We start from the raw sequence: 22,183 nt of genomic DNA, 5'->3' as shown, positions 1-22,183 counted from the left end.
AACTGGGCCAGTAGTGGGCGCCTACGGCAACGAAACTGGCTCCTTGGGAGCAATCTTCTGGATTTAGGGACAGTGTTTCTAGTCAAACTAAACCCAGGATTAGAGAGACATAAGGATATGCTGACAAAAACCCAGAAATGGTGGCTGAGAAACTTGAATCGAATCTTTACCTTTCTGCTCCTTATTATGTGGCCTGAGGCAAGGGGCTTAAACAATTTGGGTGTCTTCTTCCTCATCTCAGAAGTCAGGAGTATTGACTCTATGTTCCCTCAAGTTCACTCCAGAGTTAATATTTCATGGTTCTGGGACTCCAACACAAACCATGCCCAAGAATGGGGTTATCTGATGGTCAGAAAACAAGAAAAAGCTTGGCAATTTGATTACAGTGAACTCATTTAGAAAAATAAAGATTTGAGATAATAACTGGTTTGTGACAGAAAGTCCATCTCCCATCACTATTTTTTAATGGAAAGATGAGCTAATCTGAAGGTGTGGCTGGCAAGCAGAAAGCAGTGTCATTTGACACGCATACAGTGACCACCGTCTCGATACAGGACCCCAGCTAGATTAAAAATGGACAACAAATAAAGCAGCTTGGATCCTGACCACATCAAGTGTCACCATGACATGCGCCTCTATGGGTCTTTTCCTATTTTTCCCCCCTTCTTTAGAAATGTATGTTATGAATTATGATTATTGCAATGGAGCCAAGTATTCACCGGGCTCCAGCTAGATCTTTGTTCAGCGAGCATAAGCTCACGACCAGCTGCAAACTGCAGCTGTCTGTCAGCATTTGTGAGGACAAACTGCTCCACTCTCCCCCAGCACTTAGCCATAGACTACATACTGTGTCCTCAGATCTGCTCAGCACACCCCTGGTGGGGGAGGGTCTCAGCGGTTCTCACGCACATTTGGGTGCAAATAGCTAGAAGCTTATGTCAAAATGATTCCTCTCATAGAAGGTTCTGTCCCACTGAAACTATTTTGTGAGGGACTAACTGACTGGCCTGACATTTCCTGATCTTTCTCTGACAAAAGCATGGGAGGCTGCCACTCTGACAACTAGCCGTTCTTCAGGACATCATGACCCCGGCAAAGAATGCCAAGAGAGCGGACCCGAGGCCAGGAGCCTGTCTCAGAGCGAGGGAATGTGGGAGTAAGGCCATGGGCAAGGGGCAAAGCCAGAGGAAGGGCATGGCCCAGGGTGCTGAGTGCAGCCATTCTCCTGGGCCATAGTATGGGGTAGGAGGCAGGACTCAAAGGGATCCTTATCTCTGGAAAAACCCGAATCTAGAACTTTCAAGTAAACTTGGAACTCTGTTGCTTAATAAGGGGCTTTGAAGAATGACATATTTTGCTCATGTAGTATTTATCACCCTTCTAAGCAAAAAATAATAATAATAATAATAATTTCCAGCCATACTTAGGAGAAAAACTGGCAGCACCATCCCACATTGAATTCAGCATTTGTAGAGTTAACCAAAATCTCCCCTGTTTTATCATCAGAGTGATTCATGTGAGCTGGAAGGATCATTTTTTAGAGGGGTGGCAATTTTAGGAATACCCTGAGAATTATGCTAAGAATTTAGGATTACCCTGCTTTCCCCAGGCATTTCTATAGGGTAAACTGTGAGCTTCTTAAGGAGTAAAAACTAGGACTGAAGTTTCTTTGGGCCCAGGAATGCTCCTAGGACCCGGCAGAAAGCATGAGATATGATCAGTTAGTACTTGCGGAAGGTATGTTGTTTAGGTTTTGTTTAATAATAATATTTTCAAATAAAAAAAATAAATCTGGAATTCTTCCCACTCACGGGGTATTATGAGAACTGCTCTTCGTTATGTAAAAGCATAATTTCAGTGAGAAATGTGCCCTCTTGGGAAGAAAGGAACAATGCAAATTCAAATTAATAATAAAACTGTACAATACATAGCATATGGCCAAAGTTGACCTGAGTTGCTCACTGGAGAAAACATTCTAAGGTTTGGGAAAAGTCACGTCCTTGGGTGTGTGTGTGTGTGTGTGTGTATAGTGCTGTGTGTATTTGTGGGCAGGGCAGCAGTGACCCAATATAAACACTTTCTTTCCCACAACTTAAACATACACACAATACTTAAAATAGTTTCATTCAGGGGTAGAAACCATGAGAGTCACGGGATCATTAAACAATAGCAAAGCTCAGTTAGTCCATGATCTTTCCATATTCAAGAGGATTGTAAAATAAAAACAAGACTCTGCAAGGAATCGATATTTTCCAAAGGAATAGTATCTTACAGGACAAGACTATTGGGCTTGCTAAGTGCCTTCACTTCTCTCTGTGTTATAGTTTGCTGCTTCCTTCATTGAGAAACCTTTTTGCTGGATGTGTTACATATGATGAGCTGGGGTGTTATAATAAACAGAGAGGAAGGCTCAATAATGTATTTCAGTTAGGAAGAAGCACTTGAAAGAAATTGGTTTTGCTGTACACATGATGTGAGCCAATCAATACTGGTTTAGTCTGACAAGCACTGTCAATATCCATTGTCACAGTTCAGAAAGTCTTTAATGGATAGTTCTTCAAGATCCAATGATTTCAACACATGTTCAAAGTCTTGAAATATACTCTACCTGGCAGAAATTAATCACAGATAAACTCTTGGGGTTGTACACAAGTACTTTTTTTTTTTTTTAGCCAAATAGCAGTGAAAATTGTATCTATATTAATATATATTTAATGTTATATAAATTAATATATATTTTTAATTTATGCAACAGCTAGGGCTATAATCTAATAATACCAGATACATAGTAAATGCCCAGTAAATGTTGAAAAAATAAGAGACACTGAGGTGGAGGATGAGGAGGGCATTTTTCATACCACCTGTTCTGTTCACTTACTGATTATTACAATCATGACTGTGATAGAAAGCATCTATCATAACCTCATAATTCATTATTGTTAGTGTTTATTGAATGCTTATTATACACTAGATATCGTGCTGGGTGTTTTGCAAATAATGGGGCATTTAATTTACACAACAGTCCTTGGTGTGGATATTATCAGCCCCATTTACCAGATGAGAAAGTAGAGACACAAAGAACTTACATTGCTTGAATAAGATCTGACCTCTGTTAGGTGACAGAGTTGAGATTCAAATTCAAAATCCAAAACCTGTAGTATTCAAAAGAGAGAGAAGAAATGAATGAAAGAGAAAGGAATATACTTTTTTTTTTTGAAAGAAGCAACATTAGCTGTTGGAAGGAGGCCATAGATTAGTGGCTCCTATCTGCTTTCTCCCTAAATGCTGATCTGAAGCTTTACTCCTATGAAGCAACCAGAGTAAAACAAGCCGACTCTGTGGTTGGACAGAGGGAAGAGTGAAATTTCCTGACTTGGCTGAGAGAAGTGCTAAGGAGTTTATAGATGAGAATGCATGTGCTCATACTATTGTGGGCTAGGTATAGGTCGGTCTGTCTTTGAAAAAGATTGTGCGATGACAGGAGTCAAGGACAGAAAAATCGAGAGATCTGGCTAGGTTGCTAGCCCCTTTGCTTAAAAGGGAGTCCCAATGCCCATCCTATGTCTCTACTTCTATATTTATCCTTGTCTTGCTACATACAACTACCTGGAGCATGGAGAGTGATTCTCATATTTGCCTACAGCCCGATAGCAGAAGAGCTCAATTTGTGTTCACGGTGGTTATGGCTCTGTGCAACCCAGATGCCATCTTCAGCTGTTCTGCCTGGCAATCCAGAGAGTATTCAGCCATCAACTCTGTTGCTGTCCTGTGATTCACTAATCTCACCTAAGGCAACTCATTTTCCCGTTTAGGTCTGTAGTGATGCACACCACCTAGAATCATTTCAGCCAGCAGGTTAAGTACAGCAGATAATTTAAGACCTTAGGTTGGAAGTATTGAAAGTACTTGACTATAGTGGGAGGCTATTGCCATCTCTCTGTGTCCTTAGAACTTTGACAGCATTGCCAAACTGAGGGGCAGGCAGGCAGTGGGGTAGGTTAGGAGTAGGCACGGGCTCGAAATCAGGCAGCCCTGCATTTGATTTTGGCTCTGCCACTTATCTGCTACGTGACTTAACCTCTTTGAACCTCAGATTCCTCATCTGTAGAATGGACAACAATAAGAGAACCCACCACATTGAACGGTTATGAGGACTAAATAAGACGTAACATACTTGGTGCAGTTTCTTGTCACATTGCCAGTAGTCTAAGAACATCGGTCATTATTAATAATACATGTGATGTTAGAACGATCAGATTGGCTAAAGTGGAAATTGAGTCTGCTTTAAAAGGATTAATACTATACATATTACAACATTTAGATTTAAGAAAAGTTAAATATATATTTATATATCATATATAAAAATTATAAATTACATATATCTTATATATATAAATTTAACTTTTCCTACAATCTAGATAAATACTTCAGTCCACCATTTCCTCTCAAATATTGATTATTTAGCTTAAGATTTCTCTCAAACTACCTATGCCTGAAATATATATATTTTTTGTCCTAGTTCAAATGTTTATGTTTGCAAAATTCAGGATACATTGTAGCATATTCTTGATCACACATAGGGCCAGGAGTTTAGAGATTAAAGAAAAAGCTTCAAAGTTGTCATATATTACTCTCCTCCAAACCCTCTGAGAATACATTTTCACAAAGGTACAAACAAATACACAATATGTAGTGGTAGCTCTCTCTATTTCTGTCTATCTGGAGGGAAGATTTAAATACCACCCACCCAATTCAAAAACTGCTAAGCACGGTCTAGTATCTGAGTCAGTATGTAAAATCAGCATTGAAATTGCCCAATACTCTTAAATATGAATATCATTTCATTCTCCAACTTGGCTTTTTTTTTCCCCCACAGAATTCTAAGTGTTAATTTCCTAGAATCTTGCCATGCTGTTATCTCTCGGGTGGAATTGTCCTGCCTACACTCTATTGTCCTACAAACAAACTCTGTTTTGCTTTTTTTATTTTTAGTCTCTGATGTTTGCATTCATCTAGAGGGGTCTTCTCATTTGATTTGGCTATCGCCTGTTTTGTGTCACCAGCAGAGAACCCATTCCTGTATTTAATATACGATCTTTTCTCATGGAAAACATATTTCTACTACATGGTGCCTTTTGTCTGGATTAATGCCCTGTATCATTGTTTTTTTCCTTTTTTAGTCATTTCCCTTTCAAAATCAGCTACCGCCTTAGCTCAGTAACCACTTACTCTACAAATTTATCAAAGTTTTGAACAAGTGACAAAGTTTTACTGACACCGTATCAAGTCATAAAAAGACAAGAGAAAATACCTAGGCAACAGAAGATGATCTGAATCTTTACATCTTATGCTGCATCTGATTCCATTTCAGGAAAAAAAATGTTATCATTTGTCTTTACACACACTATAGATTTTTGCTATTTAAGTATATTTTCTCTTTGTTCTTTCCCTTTTTTTTCCTGACTATGTAGTATTTTCATAACCTTTGAAGCAAATATCTTTTCCAACTCTGGTTCACAAAAAGAAACCAGATAGACTTAAAATTGAAGGCACATTACATCTGCGGTACTATTACTCCATATTTGCACTACAGAATTGAAGTTAGCATCATCATCACCATATCATCAAGAAAGTTATATAATTCAGGGCGCCTGGGTGGCTCAGTTGGTTAAGCGACTGCCTTCGGCTCAGGTCATGATCCTGGAGTCCCGGGATCGAGTCCCACATCGGGCTCCCTGCTCAGTGGGGAGTCTGCTTGGGAGTCTGCTTCTCCCTCTGATCCTCCCCCATCTCATGCTCGCTCTCTCTCTCATTCTCTCTCTCAAATAAATAAATAAAATCTTTAAAAAAAAAAAGAAAGTTATATAATTCAAAGCTATATACTAAAGAGTTTAAACAAAAGCACTGACTCACACTATAGAAATACATTATCAACCTAGACACATCTCAGAAATATTATCAGCAAAATAAAAATATTAGGCCTATACATGAAAGACAATGATGATTTACATCATAGACAGATGAATGCATTAGAAGTGGAACACACGGATACATCTATTACTGAGAAAAACAGTCATGGAATTTCCATAAGGCTGAATGACAGGGACATGACAGTAAACTGCCGGCTCTTTATCGACACTGAGAATGGAAAAATATGGTTAGATTTGACCATTTAAACTAGATAATTTGGTCTAAAAGTAAATGTTTTTCATTGTGTGAATTCTCACTTCTCTTTAAATTGGGTGGATAGCATAACGATGAATCATTGGATAGATACCGTCCACATACCCTTCTGTTTCGAACTTATCATTTATTTTGTATTCCTACAATATCTAAGTGGGAATTAAGTGGTTAAAACAAAGCACTGCTGTTAAAATGCTCCACATTCCCTCTTCCAATTATTTCCAGATTTATTTGTGATTTGTGATTCAAGTAAGTCACTTAAAGTTTCAATAATTTAGTTTCTCAGGCTACAAGTTGGGGGTTGAAATTATGACTACTGTTTACATTGAGCATGTGAAAGCAAGAGATATGAAATGACCAACAGTTTATTAAGCCCAAACTTACCCTTTCTGCCCACTCTGACACAGGGAGTAACATGCATAGTTTTGCAAGCTCTAAAACCACATGCCGGAGAGGGCAAAGCGGTATGTATATGTTATATCTGCATGAATTAGCACAAGCGTGTATGTCCTCTAAAGGAATCAGGCAGGAGGCGGAAAAGAAATTTTTTAAACTTGATTTCTCTTTTCAATCAATTTTGGGTAAGACGTTCTTGTTTCCGTAAGTTAGGAAGTGGTACGACAGGGCAATTCCTGATGCAAGAAGGTCATAATTGGAAAATATGAGTGGAGACAATTCAGAACTTTGTTATGTAATCCATGTGGTGGTTGGAGAAGTGTTTTTGAAATATCTTGGGATTAAGAGCCTGATATAACCTTATTTTGTCATTTCTTTCTTGATCTCCGTCCCTGGACACTTCGGTGCGGTAAGATGATTGTTAACTGCCACCAGCTTTGCCCTGAACATCTTCCTAGACTCACAGTGTCAGGAGCTCTCAGCTACTAATACAACTATCTATCTATCTACACCTGATGTCGATCCCTATGTAAAACCTCACCAAAAAAGTGACAAGTAGCCTAGAAAGTTGTTTGTAATAGCATTTCCTTTAGCAACATTTCTGAAACGTTAGCTCTCCAGTATTTCCAAATTAAAAACAAATAATAACAGCATGTAAGTGTAACATGGGAATACCGTGAAAACAGCAGTTTGGCAGGAAAAGGGGATATTTCAAAATAAGGTCCCCAGCAACAAAAATTCTGGCAGATGCACAATTCTGGATCATATTATCCAAACCGTTGGATTCTGGAAAAATTTGAGGGTTTTCTTTTGTGGTTCTCATCTCTTAATAGAATAGTAGTGAATGTTCATCGTCCAAACGGTGCTGATTCCCCATCTCATTACTAAAGTTGAAAAATAAATATACAAAGGGTACTCCTTACAATATGCTTTCCCACCCCTAGAGGTGGTTTTAACACCATAATGGCTGTGTCGGGTATAAAACGTGTGTTGTGCAAACGCCTATTCTCATATGCGATAATATTTATTGAAGATCGTCTTAAAAAGCCCCCAATCCTTGGGGTGGGCATGGCATAACATATAGAGAAGTTGAATCGCTGTGTTACACACCTGAAACGAATGTAAAATTGTGTGTCAACTGCACTCAAATTAATTAAAAAAAAAAATAAAGCCGTGGATTCAAACTATTCTTTGGTGTGAGCAGCTTTAACAGCAATTAAATCTCTCAATGGGTTCAGAATGGTGCTCAAAGCTAATGCCTTTGGCCTGTGTATTGAGACTTAAATTGTATATTGTTATTGAAGATTCTTAGGCTTTCAAAAATATTCCGTTTGGGTTTAGAAGAAAAGATCACCCATCAATGGAAAAAAAGAGAGGAAAGCATAAAGGAAATAAAAGTAAATTCTAGAATACCTGGAAAGCTAATCCAATTCAGGTTAACTTTTTGTGGAGATAAAAATATGTAGAATTAAGAATGATTCCTCTGTAAATCAGATTAAATGCCTTAGCATTTAAACCCATATCGCTTTAGTCTCTTTTCATTTTTGAATAAAAAGTTTAAATGGGAATGGAAAAAAAACTGCTCATTGGCTTAACATAAATCTTTAAATTGCAGTTAACTTCACCCTCAAAAAGTAGTTGAATCTCTGAGGAAAAAGAAAAGGCTGAATTCTATTTTTCATAAATGATGGATTATTGTACCACACTGTGTATTTTCCAGTAAAGTGTCCTTTTATTTGCACTGTGTGATTACAAGTTTCTAAAAGTATGTGTGGGGTCACTTGGGTGCTGTGGGAAAATGGAAGGAACACTGTTCTGTTAAAATCAGTAGTGAAATCAGAAGCAAACTATGTCCTGATTATCATAGGCATGTGTTTAAATTTTGCCTTCCTTAATTGGTGATGTTGTATATACTTAAAATGAACAATTTGGCAAGTTTTTCTCCCTTGACAACAGAAAAGCATAAACTGTTTTATAAGTTTGGCTGTAAAAATCAGATTTGTAAACCACCATATTCAAAGACTTTTACTGCTGTTTACAGGGACCCCATGATGGACTTTGCTTTATAACCATGTGCTTTTTACATTTTTAGTTTGTGTTTATAGCGCTTTCAAGTTATTTGCTTAATAAAAAGTATGCCATATATTATAGTCATCTATTGACTTTAACTTCTGCATTACTCTTCTTAGAACAAAATGAGTGGAATGAGTGATGGTAAAAGTCTTGTAATTTGACTTGTCATTCGAGGATAATTATTTATGGCATCAGGAAATAGAAGTGGACACTCTAGTCTGTCTCCAGGAAAGTCATCATTAGAGGCCACTTTGGAGAATTGGGCTGTGTTAAAACCAGTGTGATCACACCCAAGACCCTGCTACTTTCTCAGTGTTTTGTGAGAAGGAAATAAGACAAAGCATTTAAAAATATTTTTTCATGTTCTTTGGAAAACCAATGTACCTTACATGTATGTCTCACATGTAGAGCCAGATGATGGTATTGAAAACAGTATATATGTTTTATATTTTATATATAAAATATTTTGCGTATATTTCATAAGTGTTTTATATATTTTATATATAATATTATAAAGGTAAATATATAAAACATATAAACATAATATATAAATATATATTTATACACTTATGTAAATATTTCCATTAAATATGTTTCTATATTTAAATATATATTTATTCATATATATATTTGAATATATATTTATATATAAGTATATAATAATATGTAAAACATACAAAATATAAAATATATCAGTATATTTTATGTTTATATATAATATATACTTTCATATTTTAATATTTTTATACTTTATATATTTAAAATTATATAATATACAAATATTATATATATATATATAAAATTAAGAATACTGTCACCAGAGTACCTAAGGGATTCTGAAAGATACAACTCACTATAGAATTATTTTCATAATCTTGCATCTATACTGTATGTATTTTCTAATCACATCATTTTAACTAGCTCTAAAAAGGCAAGAAAAATGCCTGCTTTGATTCTGTATTTCTTTCCATTTCATGGAAAGTGACAAGATTTTGAGGTGAGACTAGAAATAGAAAATATTACCTTTGGTAACCTGTGAAAATTTAGATTGATTAGGCCATATTATTTCAAAAACAGGCTTGAGACCAAAGTTACCCTGAGGAAGATTTTTTTTTCTGAAGGATGTTAAGTGTTTGTTTCTTCAGCCTCCAATACTAGAACCCAGACCATGGGGCTTTGATAGAGCTATCGTGTGAAGCAGATCATATACAATTGGTGGTCACTGCAGTGACTGGACCCAGATAAAAATTGATAGGATATGATAGTATATCCATAGTATATATGTAGTATATTAAGATGCTCAGAATGACTCTTTCAATCATACAATATCAGGTTAATGCCTGATAGCATGGTCCTATAAAAGCATTTGTTGCTTGCACGGGTTCTCGGGGCACTTGTTGTTTTTCCAAAATGATCTGAGGTCAATTCCTCATCTAAGATCCCTAAGTCATGTACTTCACACCCTGCCGTATTATAATTACATAGGCCATATGCATTTTTATCCAAAATAGTTAAATCCAGCACTGCCATGTATATACTAGGTAGTCAATTTGTGTTTGTTTGCCATTTTCATCATCTAGTATCACTGTCCAGAAATATAATGTGAGCCACATGTGTAATTTAAAATCTTCTCATAGTCACATTTTAAAAAGCAACAAGAGGGTGCCTGGGTGGCTCAGTTGGTTGAGCGACTGCCTTCGGCTCAGGTCATGATCCTGGAGTCCCTGGATCTAGTCCCGCATCGGGGTCCCTGCTTGGCGAGGAGCCTGCTTCTCCCTCTAACCCTCCCCCCTCTCATGTACTCTCTCTCTCTCATTCTCTCATTCTCGCTCTCTCAAATAAATAAATAAAGCTTTAAAAAAATAATAAAATCTTCTCATAGTCACGTTTTAAAAAGCAACAAGAAATACGTTCTAATAATATATTAATTTTAATAATATATTTATTTACCAACAATATCTAAAACATTATTATTTCAACCTCTGGCACAGCCTGCATTTCAAGTGCCCATCAGCCCCAAGTGACTAGTGGCTACCATGTTGGACAGCACAGGTCTAAAGCAGTGCTTCTTAATTTTAAGTTCAGATACACATGGAAATAATATTCGTATAGCCCACTGGAGTGAATGCGTAGGATGGCTCGTAGCCAACAGCAGCTGCCCCCGGGGCTCAGGCTGCATTGTTCCTACTCAATTACCCTGAGTGCTGAGGGCATCTGTAACTCGAACCCTGTAACACTGGTATGCCAGTTGGCAATCTCTGGTCTACAGCAGTGGTTCCCAGCCTCTTCAAGTGATAGACCCATTGAGCCTCCTCCCATGGTAGTGATTGTACTTTTATAACCAATTCCTTTACTATATAGATAGCAGTTAGATACTAGGTAGGCGATAGATCAGATATATATGTTTTATATATATATAATATAAATATATACATAATATAAATGTAACATGTAAATATATATATATACTGTTTATATATGCTATTTACTATTTACTATATATTATATATACTACACATACTATATATACTTTGTACTGTCTATACTATATATATTATAGCAGATAGATACCAGATAGATGATAGATCAGATATGTATGTTTTATATATAAAATATAATATAAATATATATACAGTATTTATTATATACACCCACTATATATATATATATATACATGATTTGTAAAGAGATATATTATTAAAAGAATACTTTTTTCCTTTTTTTTTTTTTTTTTTGCTTTTCACAGTTTCTTTACGTTTTCTCAGTGTGTGAGCAGACCTTCCATCACCAGTAAATGAGAACTTAAACAGATCCTGTAACTTTTCAGTTTAAGGCAGTAATCCTCAACAGGGAGCAATTTCCCCTCCACCCCACCCCCCCCAGGAGACATTTGGCAATGTCTAGAGACATTTTTGATTGTCATAATGAGGAGAGGGTCCTACTGGCCTATTGTGAATAGAAGCCTAAAAGGCTTCTCAACATCCTACTCCTTCTGCATAGGACAGCCCCCTATTACGATAAAGAATTGTCTAGCTTAAAATGTCAATGGTGCCAGGATTTAGAACCCTGCTTTAAGGTAATAGAAAATATTATGATCCAGGTAACTGGCAAGTATTATCTCAATTCACTATTTAATAGTACCTAATCCCATGTGATAAACAAGACTCTGACTTAATTTAAAACTAAAATTCCAGGGGTGCCTGGTGGCTCAGTCGGTTAAGCGTCTGCCTTCAGCTCAGGTCATGGTCCCAGGGTCCTGGGATGGAACCCTACATCAGGCTCCCTGCTCAGTGGGGAGCCTGCCTCTTCCTCTCCTCCCCACTCATGCTCTCTCTCGCTGTCTCTGTCTCTGTCTCTCTCAAACAAATAAATTAATTAAATTAAATTAAAACTCTACTCTTCAGCTAGCTGGGAGGAAGGCAAGATGTTTTCCTCTTTCCGTCCTTAGCTTTACACTTTACTCCAAATCCCCATCTTGCTAACATGATTGCAACTACTTTGTGGTCAAAGCTAGGGGCAGGAGGATGCAAAAATGTTCTTATTTGACCGCCATAAGAAGGTTTCTCACACTCTGGGCCAGGTAGACTTTTATAGCAGACGTTTTCCTGGAGGCACTTTTGTGGGTTCTTTGGAGACCCCATAAGGAACATTTGACTTCAAGTCCTCTAATTCAGGCAATTTATTTTCTTCCAGTTGCACGTCTCTCCTGTCTCTCTCTTTTTTTCTTCTGAGATCCTCAGAAGGGGCTAGGATGGTTCATGTCTAGCTCTCATACAATGATAACTTAGCAAATGTTTTATACCCCCTAGCTACTGAGCTCTTGATATTTTTTTTTCGCTTTCCATTCTTTCACCAATACTCCAATAAATAAGAATACCAGATAAAATTCTTATGAGACTGTTCCCATATCCAACCTTGACCTTGGGCAAGTTACTTAACTTCTTTGTCTCAGCTTCTTCATCTCTAAAATGGGTAGAATTATTTTACATACCTCAAAAGATCATTGTGAGTGTTGATCCAACAAATACTGAGTGAACATTTACATTACATGCTAAACAATGTTTGAGGTATTGGGGAGACATTAGTGAACAACATTTAGACAAGTTTACAAAAATCCCTGCCCACAGGGAGCTTACATTGCAGTAGAATTAAGTTAAATCATGTTAGATGCTTAGGAAAGTATCAAGCATGTAGTAAGGTCTCAATATATTTTACATACATTATTGTTAACCCAATTGAATGATTGGTTTATTCTGAAATATGATTTAAGAGGAAAAGAGTCTCTACGTACTTAAGAAAGTGCCCCCAATCCTCTCATTATGTCAACAATTGGGTTAAGACAAGGGAGGGCCCTGTCAAGATCTATTTATCTATAAGAGACAATGAATTCTTACCAGTCACTAATAATAAGATACCTTGAATGTATTTAGACTCAATACTTGATGAAGGTCCAGACCTTAAGTGTTATGTTCATCATGGAATTCACAGCCTTTAGCGTGGAGGCTGATGATCAGTAAACATTCAGCTAATATTTGTTCAGGAATGAATTTGACACACACCTAAGTTTGAAGATAGAGCTTAGGATAGGAAGCTGAGGATAGGGGGCCAGTGAAGACATGGAAAAAGTCTAAGCAAATTTGTTTCGGAATTTCACCTAGAACTGGTGGTAATTTCACATCAATAAGAAAAATAAGAAATATCTGCTTCAGAAAAAGAAATCACTTTGAGTTAACATAAAAAAAGAAGATTGACAAAATTATTTGGGCCAGCAGGATGTTGGAAAATGCCTGAATTACCTACAGGCAGTATAGAATCATAATTAATTGAAATGAACAAGTCTAAGAGTTTTTTCCTTTAATTTAGATGAATTTTTCTTTGACCTTAATTCTGTGTATAGATACAGATAAGTGGAATTATGCAGATAAAGGTTATCATGTTAAATCTGAGCAAATGAAAGTGAAAATAAATTGTGAATGTATAGAACTAACCACATTCTCATTGCACATTCATGTGGCAACGGAGCTAATATTTTCATACAGGCAAATTTTTACTCATACTCTGTGTCTAAACAGAAGGGCTTGAGCTATTAATTCCGGTATTTCCGTAACTACTGCTTTCTATTCGTATTTGAATAAAGTAATAATCATAAAGGAGAAATTTACCAAAATCTTTTTTTTTTAATCTCCAGTGTTCAGACTGCATCATAGTGCTTCCGATACAAGTGACAAAAACCGAGTTAAAAACAGATTAAAGAAGTTTATCACCCGAAGACCTTCCCTGAAAACTCTGCAAGAAAAGGGACTTATTAAAGGTATAGGACGTCTTATACTTTTACTGTAACAGTGATAAATGAATATGCCTCTGTGTCCGTAGCTATTCAGCTCTAAAGAAATATTAGGATATTTTATTCTTTTTAGGTTGCTTATTGAATGTTCTGCTCTACAACAAAGAAAAAAAAAAAAAAACTGTTGTCCAGAAAACTAATCCTGAGAAAATAAAGTTTGTAGCACAGTATCATTGAAAACAATACCTAGTTTTGCCTTCAGTGGAGCTGGGCTCTGCCCAAGGAGCAGAGGAAGGTATCCTAGTGGCCCATTAGAATGAACCCATGTCACCATGTGCCTGGACAATACAGGTGCACACCTATTGTCCCAACATGCTTAATAACAGCAGCCCTTTTCACTCTCAGATGTGGCCTGATTTGGATAATAAGTTACCTGATCACCTTAGTCATAGTCTGAAGTGAGTGCAAGGAAGAAAGTCCAAGATAAACTAGTGTCATGAAAATTTATGGATTTGGGAACTGGGGAACTAAAAGCTCAATCTAACTTGAAATAAGTAGGTACTTTTGCAAATGTATCTAAAGTAAAGAACAAAATATTCTAGACTACCCTAGTCACCACAATAGAAAAACATAGACTCTGGCACTAAGACTAATCAGAATTCAGACCTTGGTTCTACCACTCACTCATGTTGACATTGAACAAGTTATGACCTCTCTGAAGATCAGATATCTCATCTGTTAAATGGGGATACTTATACCCACCACTGAGAGGGCCATTGAGAGAAACATGAGATAATCCATGTAAAGCATTTAATAGAGTTTCTGGAACATAAGTATTCAATAAATGTTCTCTGCTCTTAATGCTATTATTATTCACTACCGCCATTTCTCTTATGGCGCCAAGGGGATGAGAAAGAATGAATGGATACATAGAACCCGTGATAAAGTAGATTTCTATAACTGGAAATCACTTACAAATCACAGAGGTAAAATGTATTATTTTCCTAACAAGAAACCATATGCATCAAGTCCATTGTTTCCCCCCCACCTTTTTTTAAATTTTCTAGCAGATAGATATATTTTGAAAAGTGAATATAAGAAGAAATTTGAAAATGGGCTAAGATACCCTTCTAAGATTAATTCTGAGAACAAAACTGGAAGATTGATCCTTATGGGAGTCAAAAGGTTATTTAATACCCAGTCATTTCTCAGGAACAGGGCAAAACAGATCTTAATATTTTCAGCAATACTTAGCATAAGAATTATTTAGATGGGTTATAATAACTGTCTGACCTACCCATTTCAGTCCATTTTTAAGCAGGAGAAGTTACAACAAGAATCATCTGGCATTTTGAACCAATTGTGGAAGGTGAAGTTTTATGAAGCATGAACATACATATCACTAATGAAGTGGAAAATTCTTAGAATGTAAACATTTGGGGGTCGAAGTAGCACTTGCTTTGAATCAGGCTTTCCTCAGACTTTTACACTGAAGATGTCCTTTCCAGGGCCACTGACAGTATTGGATCCTCTAGAGATTCAACTTCATATAATAAGATACCAATACCTTCAGTTCTGTCTGAGAATGCACCCCATCGGTTATCATTTTCTTTGAGAGGATTCTGTTGCAGGTTATCTGCCACTTTGGAAAAAATAGAAAACCAAATTAGTAGCCCAAACAATCCCAATTTGACATAAAGTCCAAATTTTTCATGACTGTGGCAAAATGAAAAGGGTTTTAATTCAGTGGCCTGGTCTGGCCCCAGTCAAAATGCTAAAGAATTCGCAACTACAGTGCTCCAGCAGTGGTCTCAGAAAGCAGCAGAGGGCCTGGATGCCTCATGCAGTTTTCATACCAACGTCATGGAACCACTGAACACACTCCGATGTGTACATTTCCTATCTTAGAGCTCCATTAAATTTCCACCATAGCTGACCAATGAGTCAGTATTCATTAGCAGGGCTATGGAAAATCTATGTGAAATTCTGATTTGATAAGCTTCCATTGTTGTCTTCAGTGGAATTTTCTTCCAAATACAGATCAAGTTATGCAAATATAATCACTTCTTGGGCTTGTTTCAGTTTTAACTGAATTTTTAAAAAGCGTTTACTGATTTTTTTTTCTCTTCACTGAGTAAAAAGCATTAAAACAATTTTTAAAAATATAAGCCCAGTCAAATTTAGAACTTTAAGTCTATTTTCTCAGCATACTTAAGTCAAAGACTTCGAAAAAGCAATGAAATCGGTGTTTTTGATCAGTTATGAAAAATTATATAAAATCAATGAAAGATTAATGGTTAAATGGTTTCTCCAAGTGAAATGACTTAACTCTTTCAAGAAGAATTACTCAGAAAGAGAGAGAACAGTCTTTAAAATTGTCCTCAGGGTACCTGCCCACAAGAATATATACCAAATTCTTTCAACTGTCTTTTCTGCTAGATTTGGAATAAAGTCCTTCACAACAAGGTTTCGGAAAGCTGGGGTGACAGTTGGTGTCTTAAAAGTGTGCTTCCTGTACCTCTGAAACAAATAATACATTATATGTTAAAAAAAAAAAAAAAGAAAATAGTAGGAAGGGAAAAATGAAGGGGGGGAAATCGGAGGAGGAGACGAACCATAAGAGACTATGGACTCCAGGAAACAAACTGAAGGTTCTAGAAGGGAGGGGATGGGGGAGGGGCTAGCCTGGTGATGGGTATTAAAGAGGGCACGTATTGAATGGAGCGCTGGGTGTTATACGCAAACAACGAATCATGGAACACTACATCAAAAAAAATAAATTAATAAAAAAAAAAAGTGTGCTTCCTGACACCTGGGAGGGACTCTGCAGGGCCATAGCCCCCTTTCAAACAGTTTCTTACTCCTTTATGTAATGTTGCCAACAGGTTGAGAGGCCTGAGCTTTGAATTCAGCCAGCCTTTGGAGCAGGAAGAGCTGTGCCTTCTTGACTTTATAATGCCCAGCAGAACAATATCCACAAAGCACTTTATGCGAAAAGAGAATTGTCCCGATACCACACTGTCTGGACTCAGACACAAACCCTTCCTTCAATATCTGTTTTTTGGACTCATGGAGACCTGGCCAATATGTGTTTTCATTGGCTGGAAGCTAGATCTGGAAACAGTCCCTTGATGGCACTGCATCTTCTACTTTCTTTAATATGACTAATGAGAAGGGTACATTATAATGTCAAAAAAGGCCCAGCCGATAGTTATGGATGATCACTCAATGGAAAGAAATCTTAATAGCTCAGGTGTGTGTAGGGTTCATTGCACCATGGCAGTGGTGGCTTCTGAAAAGCCTGCAATTTCTCCAGGTGCTTTCACATTTGCCAAGGGAGTGGCAAGTGCCTTTTAAATGTGTGAGTTTATTGCATTGAGCATCTCATCAGAAATAAAACTTGAATCTGTTGAATATGTAAATGATAGGCAAGAGGGTACATTTTAGGGTGGTAGGTGTGTTTGTACATATTTTCTGCTTGGTTTTGGAACTGAAGTAACAGCTCGTTATAAAGTGTCAGCCAAACTACTTTATATAATCTTTCAAATAACAGCACTGACATCCAAGAATAGAAAACACTCGGCAATGCAATTTCTAGAAAGGATAACAATTGTTTTTTTTTTTTAGGAGCAACTAGTTATTTCCTTATATAAAAATGATAGAATTAGAGAGGATTGTGTTTAGAAAGTAGTTTCTTTCATCTTCATGTGGATAAAACCATAATGGATGGTATTAGTAGAAATTGAAAGTAATGCTGTACTACTTTATTTTGTAATCACTATATTATAAAGGAAACAACCTGTTTAAAGACTCAATATTATGCTTCCAGGATTTAGGATGAAAAGCAGGGCTTTCCTGCCTCATCCCAGTTTTGCTCCTTATGGGGCACCACTTGGCACCATTTCTATTTGTAGAATAGTAGTTCTGGTGGTTGACTCCATAACTTATGTTACTATTATTTGGGGTAGAGGTCAGTTAGTTTTTGTCAATATCTTCCTTATCTTTAAAGTCATAACGTCTTGACTTATCAAGCTTAGATGTTATCTCAGATTTCTTTTACGATGGACATGAATTTGACTTGATTAAACCAGACCTCACTTACCTGGCCCTATTCCTCCCCAAATACTCACAGTCAAATAGAGCAGGTCTTGCTCTTTTCAATGGCTTTCTCTGGAACATCCAATGTACTTAAATCTCTATTTACTGTTCTAGTAACCATGGAAAACTGAGACTTAGTGTCTGCATTGAGGAGACAAGAAAGACAAGAAGTTTAGTGTCCTTTCCCCTCTCATCTCCTCTGCCTTTGCTATTGTAATTCTTACTTCTACATCATAAAAAACTCATTATTTCACAGATTTCTATAATTATGACTCATTTATAGGTTGATTCTAAAAGTTAAAAACCAAAACCAGCGATCGTACAATTACAATTATATAAGATTTACTGCAGCTCCAAGTACTAGACTTTGTTCTCTGTTCTTATAATATGACCTCTGTGATCTGTAAAGAGGAATCCCCCTTGATCATGATGAAAAAGACTCTCTTTTTTTTTATATTTGAAGGTAGCTTTGGTATATTTATGCTGTTTCACCATCACAATCAGGTCCTTCATTTTCTCCCCACATTTTGGATCTAAATGTGAAGAAAATCAGGCAGCTGCATTTACTTTATATTGATCATGTAAATATTATGGAATCGCTGACCAAGTCACGTGCCAGATTTGGATTAACATATCCATGGGTTCAATGTTATGACTTAATGGGCCACACAACTTACAATGTTCTTATTTTTTTAAGTTTTTATTTTAATTTCAGTTAGTTAACATGCAGTGTTATATTAGTTTCAGGTGTACAATATAGAAATTCAGCCCTTCCATACATCGCCCTGTCCTCATCACAAGTGCCCTCGTTAATCCCCATTACCTATTTCACCCATCCCTCCACCCTCTGGTAACCATCAGTTTGTTCTCTATAGGTAAGAATCTATTTCTTGGTTTGTCTCTCTTTCTCTCTCTCTTTATAATATTCTTATTTTTTAAAGTTTATGCTTCATCACTTCCTTAAATCATGCTATTTTTTAGTTTGATACATTTTTTTTATTGTAAATTTCTCATACAGATACTAGTCTGTGACTCCTTGTTCCCCCACCACACACCAGAATATCTTCTAAACTCCTTCCATCACCTTACTCCACTTTGGATTGGTTGCATTTCAGGTTTCACCTTTATCACCCTCTGATTCTCTTTTTTTTTTTTTTTAAAGATTTTATTTATTTATTTGACAGAGAGAGACACAGTGAGAGAGGGAACACAAGCAGGGGGAGTAGAAGAGGGAGAAGCAGGTTTCCTGCAGAGCAGGGAGCCTGATGCGGGGCTCGATCCCAGGACCCTGGGATCATGACCTGAGCGGAAGGCAGACGCTTAATGACTGAGCCACCCAGGCGCCCCCCTCTGATTCGCTTTTACTGAACTTCTCAATTGTATTCATTGTCTTCCGAATCCATGCCTTCTCTTTCTTGCTTTAATTCCTTCTATTACTATGTAACAGCCTCTGATAACTCATTTAGAAAACATGAGAACTTGATTGTCTAAAAATATCTTCAGTATGTCCACATACTTGATCAATAGTGTAGTTGGTCATAAAATTCCATTGCTTCTAGAATACAGAGTTGCAGTTTTCATTCTTACTCTTGTTATTTTGAATATTTTTCTTTCAGAATCATTGGGATTTTTTGTCTTTATTTTGAGATTCTGTAATCAAGATAATGTATATAGTTGGCAGAATTAAAAAACATTTATTCTGCTTAGCACTCAACTCAAAGAATTATGTTTTTTTTTCTCTTTATCACTATGTTGATAAGTTCCTCCCATCAGTTTTCTCTGGTTCTTCTTTTGGGATCTTTACGATAGGAATATTAGAGCATCAGGATTTATTTTTTTCATACTCTGGAAGAATTCTCAATTGAACTCCCCTTGTCTTTATTAATTTATTTTAACTTTAGCAATTATATTTTCAATTTGTTAGTCTTTCTTATTCTCAATTTCTTTTTTTGCATATCCCACTTACTCAAATGCCCTGAGGGTAGAAACTTTGTTGACGACGTTACTCCCAAACCTAATAGTGAGGATGGCACTTGGCAGTTAGCACTCAATAAATATTAATTAATTGAATAATTGGAAAAAAGTAGAAAATAAATTATGTCTTTTTCTAACTTATCCACAAATATAAATAAAAATTTGTTAGTTTTTTGAACTTTCTTTTTATTTTTGATTTTAAGATGTTCTCTCCTGCTCTTTAAATCTGCAATTTTATCTAGGTACATTTGTCTCGTTCTACTTCTATCACATTAGTGACTTAGCCCAAATGTCTGGTGGGCAATGGTGGTTCATTCTTATTACAAAATAAGGCTCCACAAAGACTAGCTAAAGCTCTGTGTACATGGGTAGAGCTTGTTAGTAATATGGTTTTCCATAGGGTGACGTGTAGGGACTCCCACACCTGCCTTAAACATCAAATATTTCCAAAGGATACAGAATGCCTTATATATTCTCGATAAACTTAATCAATCTTTACAGATGTTTGTGATGATAGAAACATTCCCACTCCATTTTACAATTCAGACAATTGAGTTTATTTGAAAGTACAGCAAATTTAGAATTTGACTAAGCTAGGTTTAAAGCTGGATTCTGCCTTTTACCAGCTATATAACTTAATATTTTGTCACTGACTTTTCCATCTATGAAATTCACATTGTAAAATTTAAATGAGATGAAATATGGAAGAATTTTATACAGTGCCCAGCTTATCTTAATTATTTAGCAATTTTCTTCCTTCCATCTTTCTTTCTTTCTTTCTTTTCATCTTCTGTTGCTTCCCTTTTTTCCCTCTTCTTTCCTTTCTTAGGTTTATGGAGCAAATTATGATCAAGATGGCCCTGGGACACCATTTTCTCAAGTATTCCTTTAAAATTTGGGAAAGCAATCCTGGCAAGTGTCAAGGAAAGGCAGTAGTAACTTGCTTACTTCAAGGCAAGTGCATAGATAATTTATGGTTGGCTCATATTTATCTTTTTGGTAATTTTCATCATGGTACTCTTTATACATAAACGGGCATGAGCTAATTTTCTTTTCTAGCTACACCCACTTACACAGTGTCATCTAATTGCTGGAACATTTAAGTAATTACCCACACAGACACAACTAATTGTTTAAGGTTTCCCTCACATGAGAAAATAATGTCTTTGAAATTATAGTACTTTTATAAAATATGTCAATTATATCGAGAAGTAAAGAGAGATTTGCCATTCAAATTGCAGATACAAGTTATCAGCCCTAAACTTTCAACAGTCATCTTTATGAATAGCAAAATCATTGGGTTAAGAGGAAAGTATTTTTAAAATGATTTGTTAGAACTAATATATGACAGAGTAAGCTACCTGTCACATCGTTAATTTAAGCAAAACATTTATGAGCAACACTACAATATACCTTTGGGTATAGATATGCTCCAATTTTGCCACTTTATCAGTGTTAGTCTGAGAATAATTGTATTTGAATTTATATACTGGGGCATGGGTCTATCATTGCTTGGGCCTGAAATACTCCCACAACTTCCACAATATGCACTAATGTGCTTAAAAATATCTTGTAAATCTTCTTTTCTTTAAACTTCTTTACGGTTCGTAATTGAACTGTGATCCTTACGTGTGAGCTATGTCATGATTTAATATTAACCAAAATTAATAGCCAACCTTAAGCTTCTTTATCTTGGCCTACAAGCTTCCTGGTTCCTTTGCATTTACAGTTCTCAGGCAGTTTCTGTTATTTAAAGGCTCTTGGGAGCAAATGTGTTGGTAATAGAGTACCACGTAGCTAGCTTTTGTTCAATAATAAAATACAGGTCACTGTGAGAGATGGCAAATGTTGAGAAAAAAGTGCACCTGGGTAGCAGGTTAAGCCCATGTCTTTTTTTTTGTATTTTTTTCTTCCTTATGATGTTCTTTTTTTTTTTTATTCTTATGTTAATCCCCATACATTACATCATTAGTTTTAGATGAAGTGTTCCATGATTCATTGTTTGTGCATAACACCCAGTGCTCCATGCAGAATGTGCCCTCCTCAATACCCACCACCAGGCTAACCCATCCTCCCACACCCCTCCCCTCTAGAACCCTGTTTGTTTTTCAGAGTCCATCATCTCTCATGGTTCGTCTACCCCTCCGATTTCCCCCGCTTCATTCTACCCCTCCC

The 22,183-nt window shown here is 36.4% G+C and overlaps 1 protein-coding gene across 1 annotated transcript in view; it reads left to right on the top strand.

The window, feature by feature from the left end:
- The window catches only part of ARHGAP15 (Rho GTPase activating protein 15), a 588,861-nt gene that overhangs the window by 334,961 nt on the left and 231,717 nt on the right, over positions 1-22,183 (top strand). The window contains exon 10 of the mRNA XM_081814529.1: positions 13,841-13,963. Within this exon, the coding sequence (XP_081670655.1) occupies positions 13,841-13,963 (123 nt within the window). The remainder of the gene's footprint in view (positions 1-13,840; positions 13,964-22,183) is intronic.

This window comes from Leptonychotes weddellii, chromosome 3, assembly GCF_054177405.1.
Source record: "Leptonychotes weddellii isolate Sample4059 chromosome 3, ASM5417740v2, whole genome shotgun sequence".
Classification (NCBI taxonomy): domain Eukaryota; kingdom Metazoa; phylum Chordata; class Mammalia; order Carnivora; family Phocidae; genus Leptonychotes; species Leptonychotes weddellii.
This window is presented reverse-complemented; position numbering and strand designations above follow the sequence as displayed.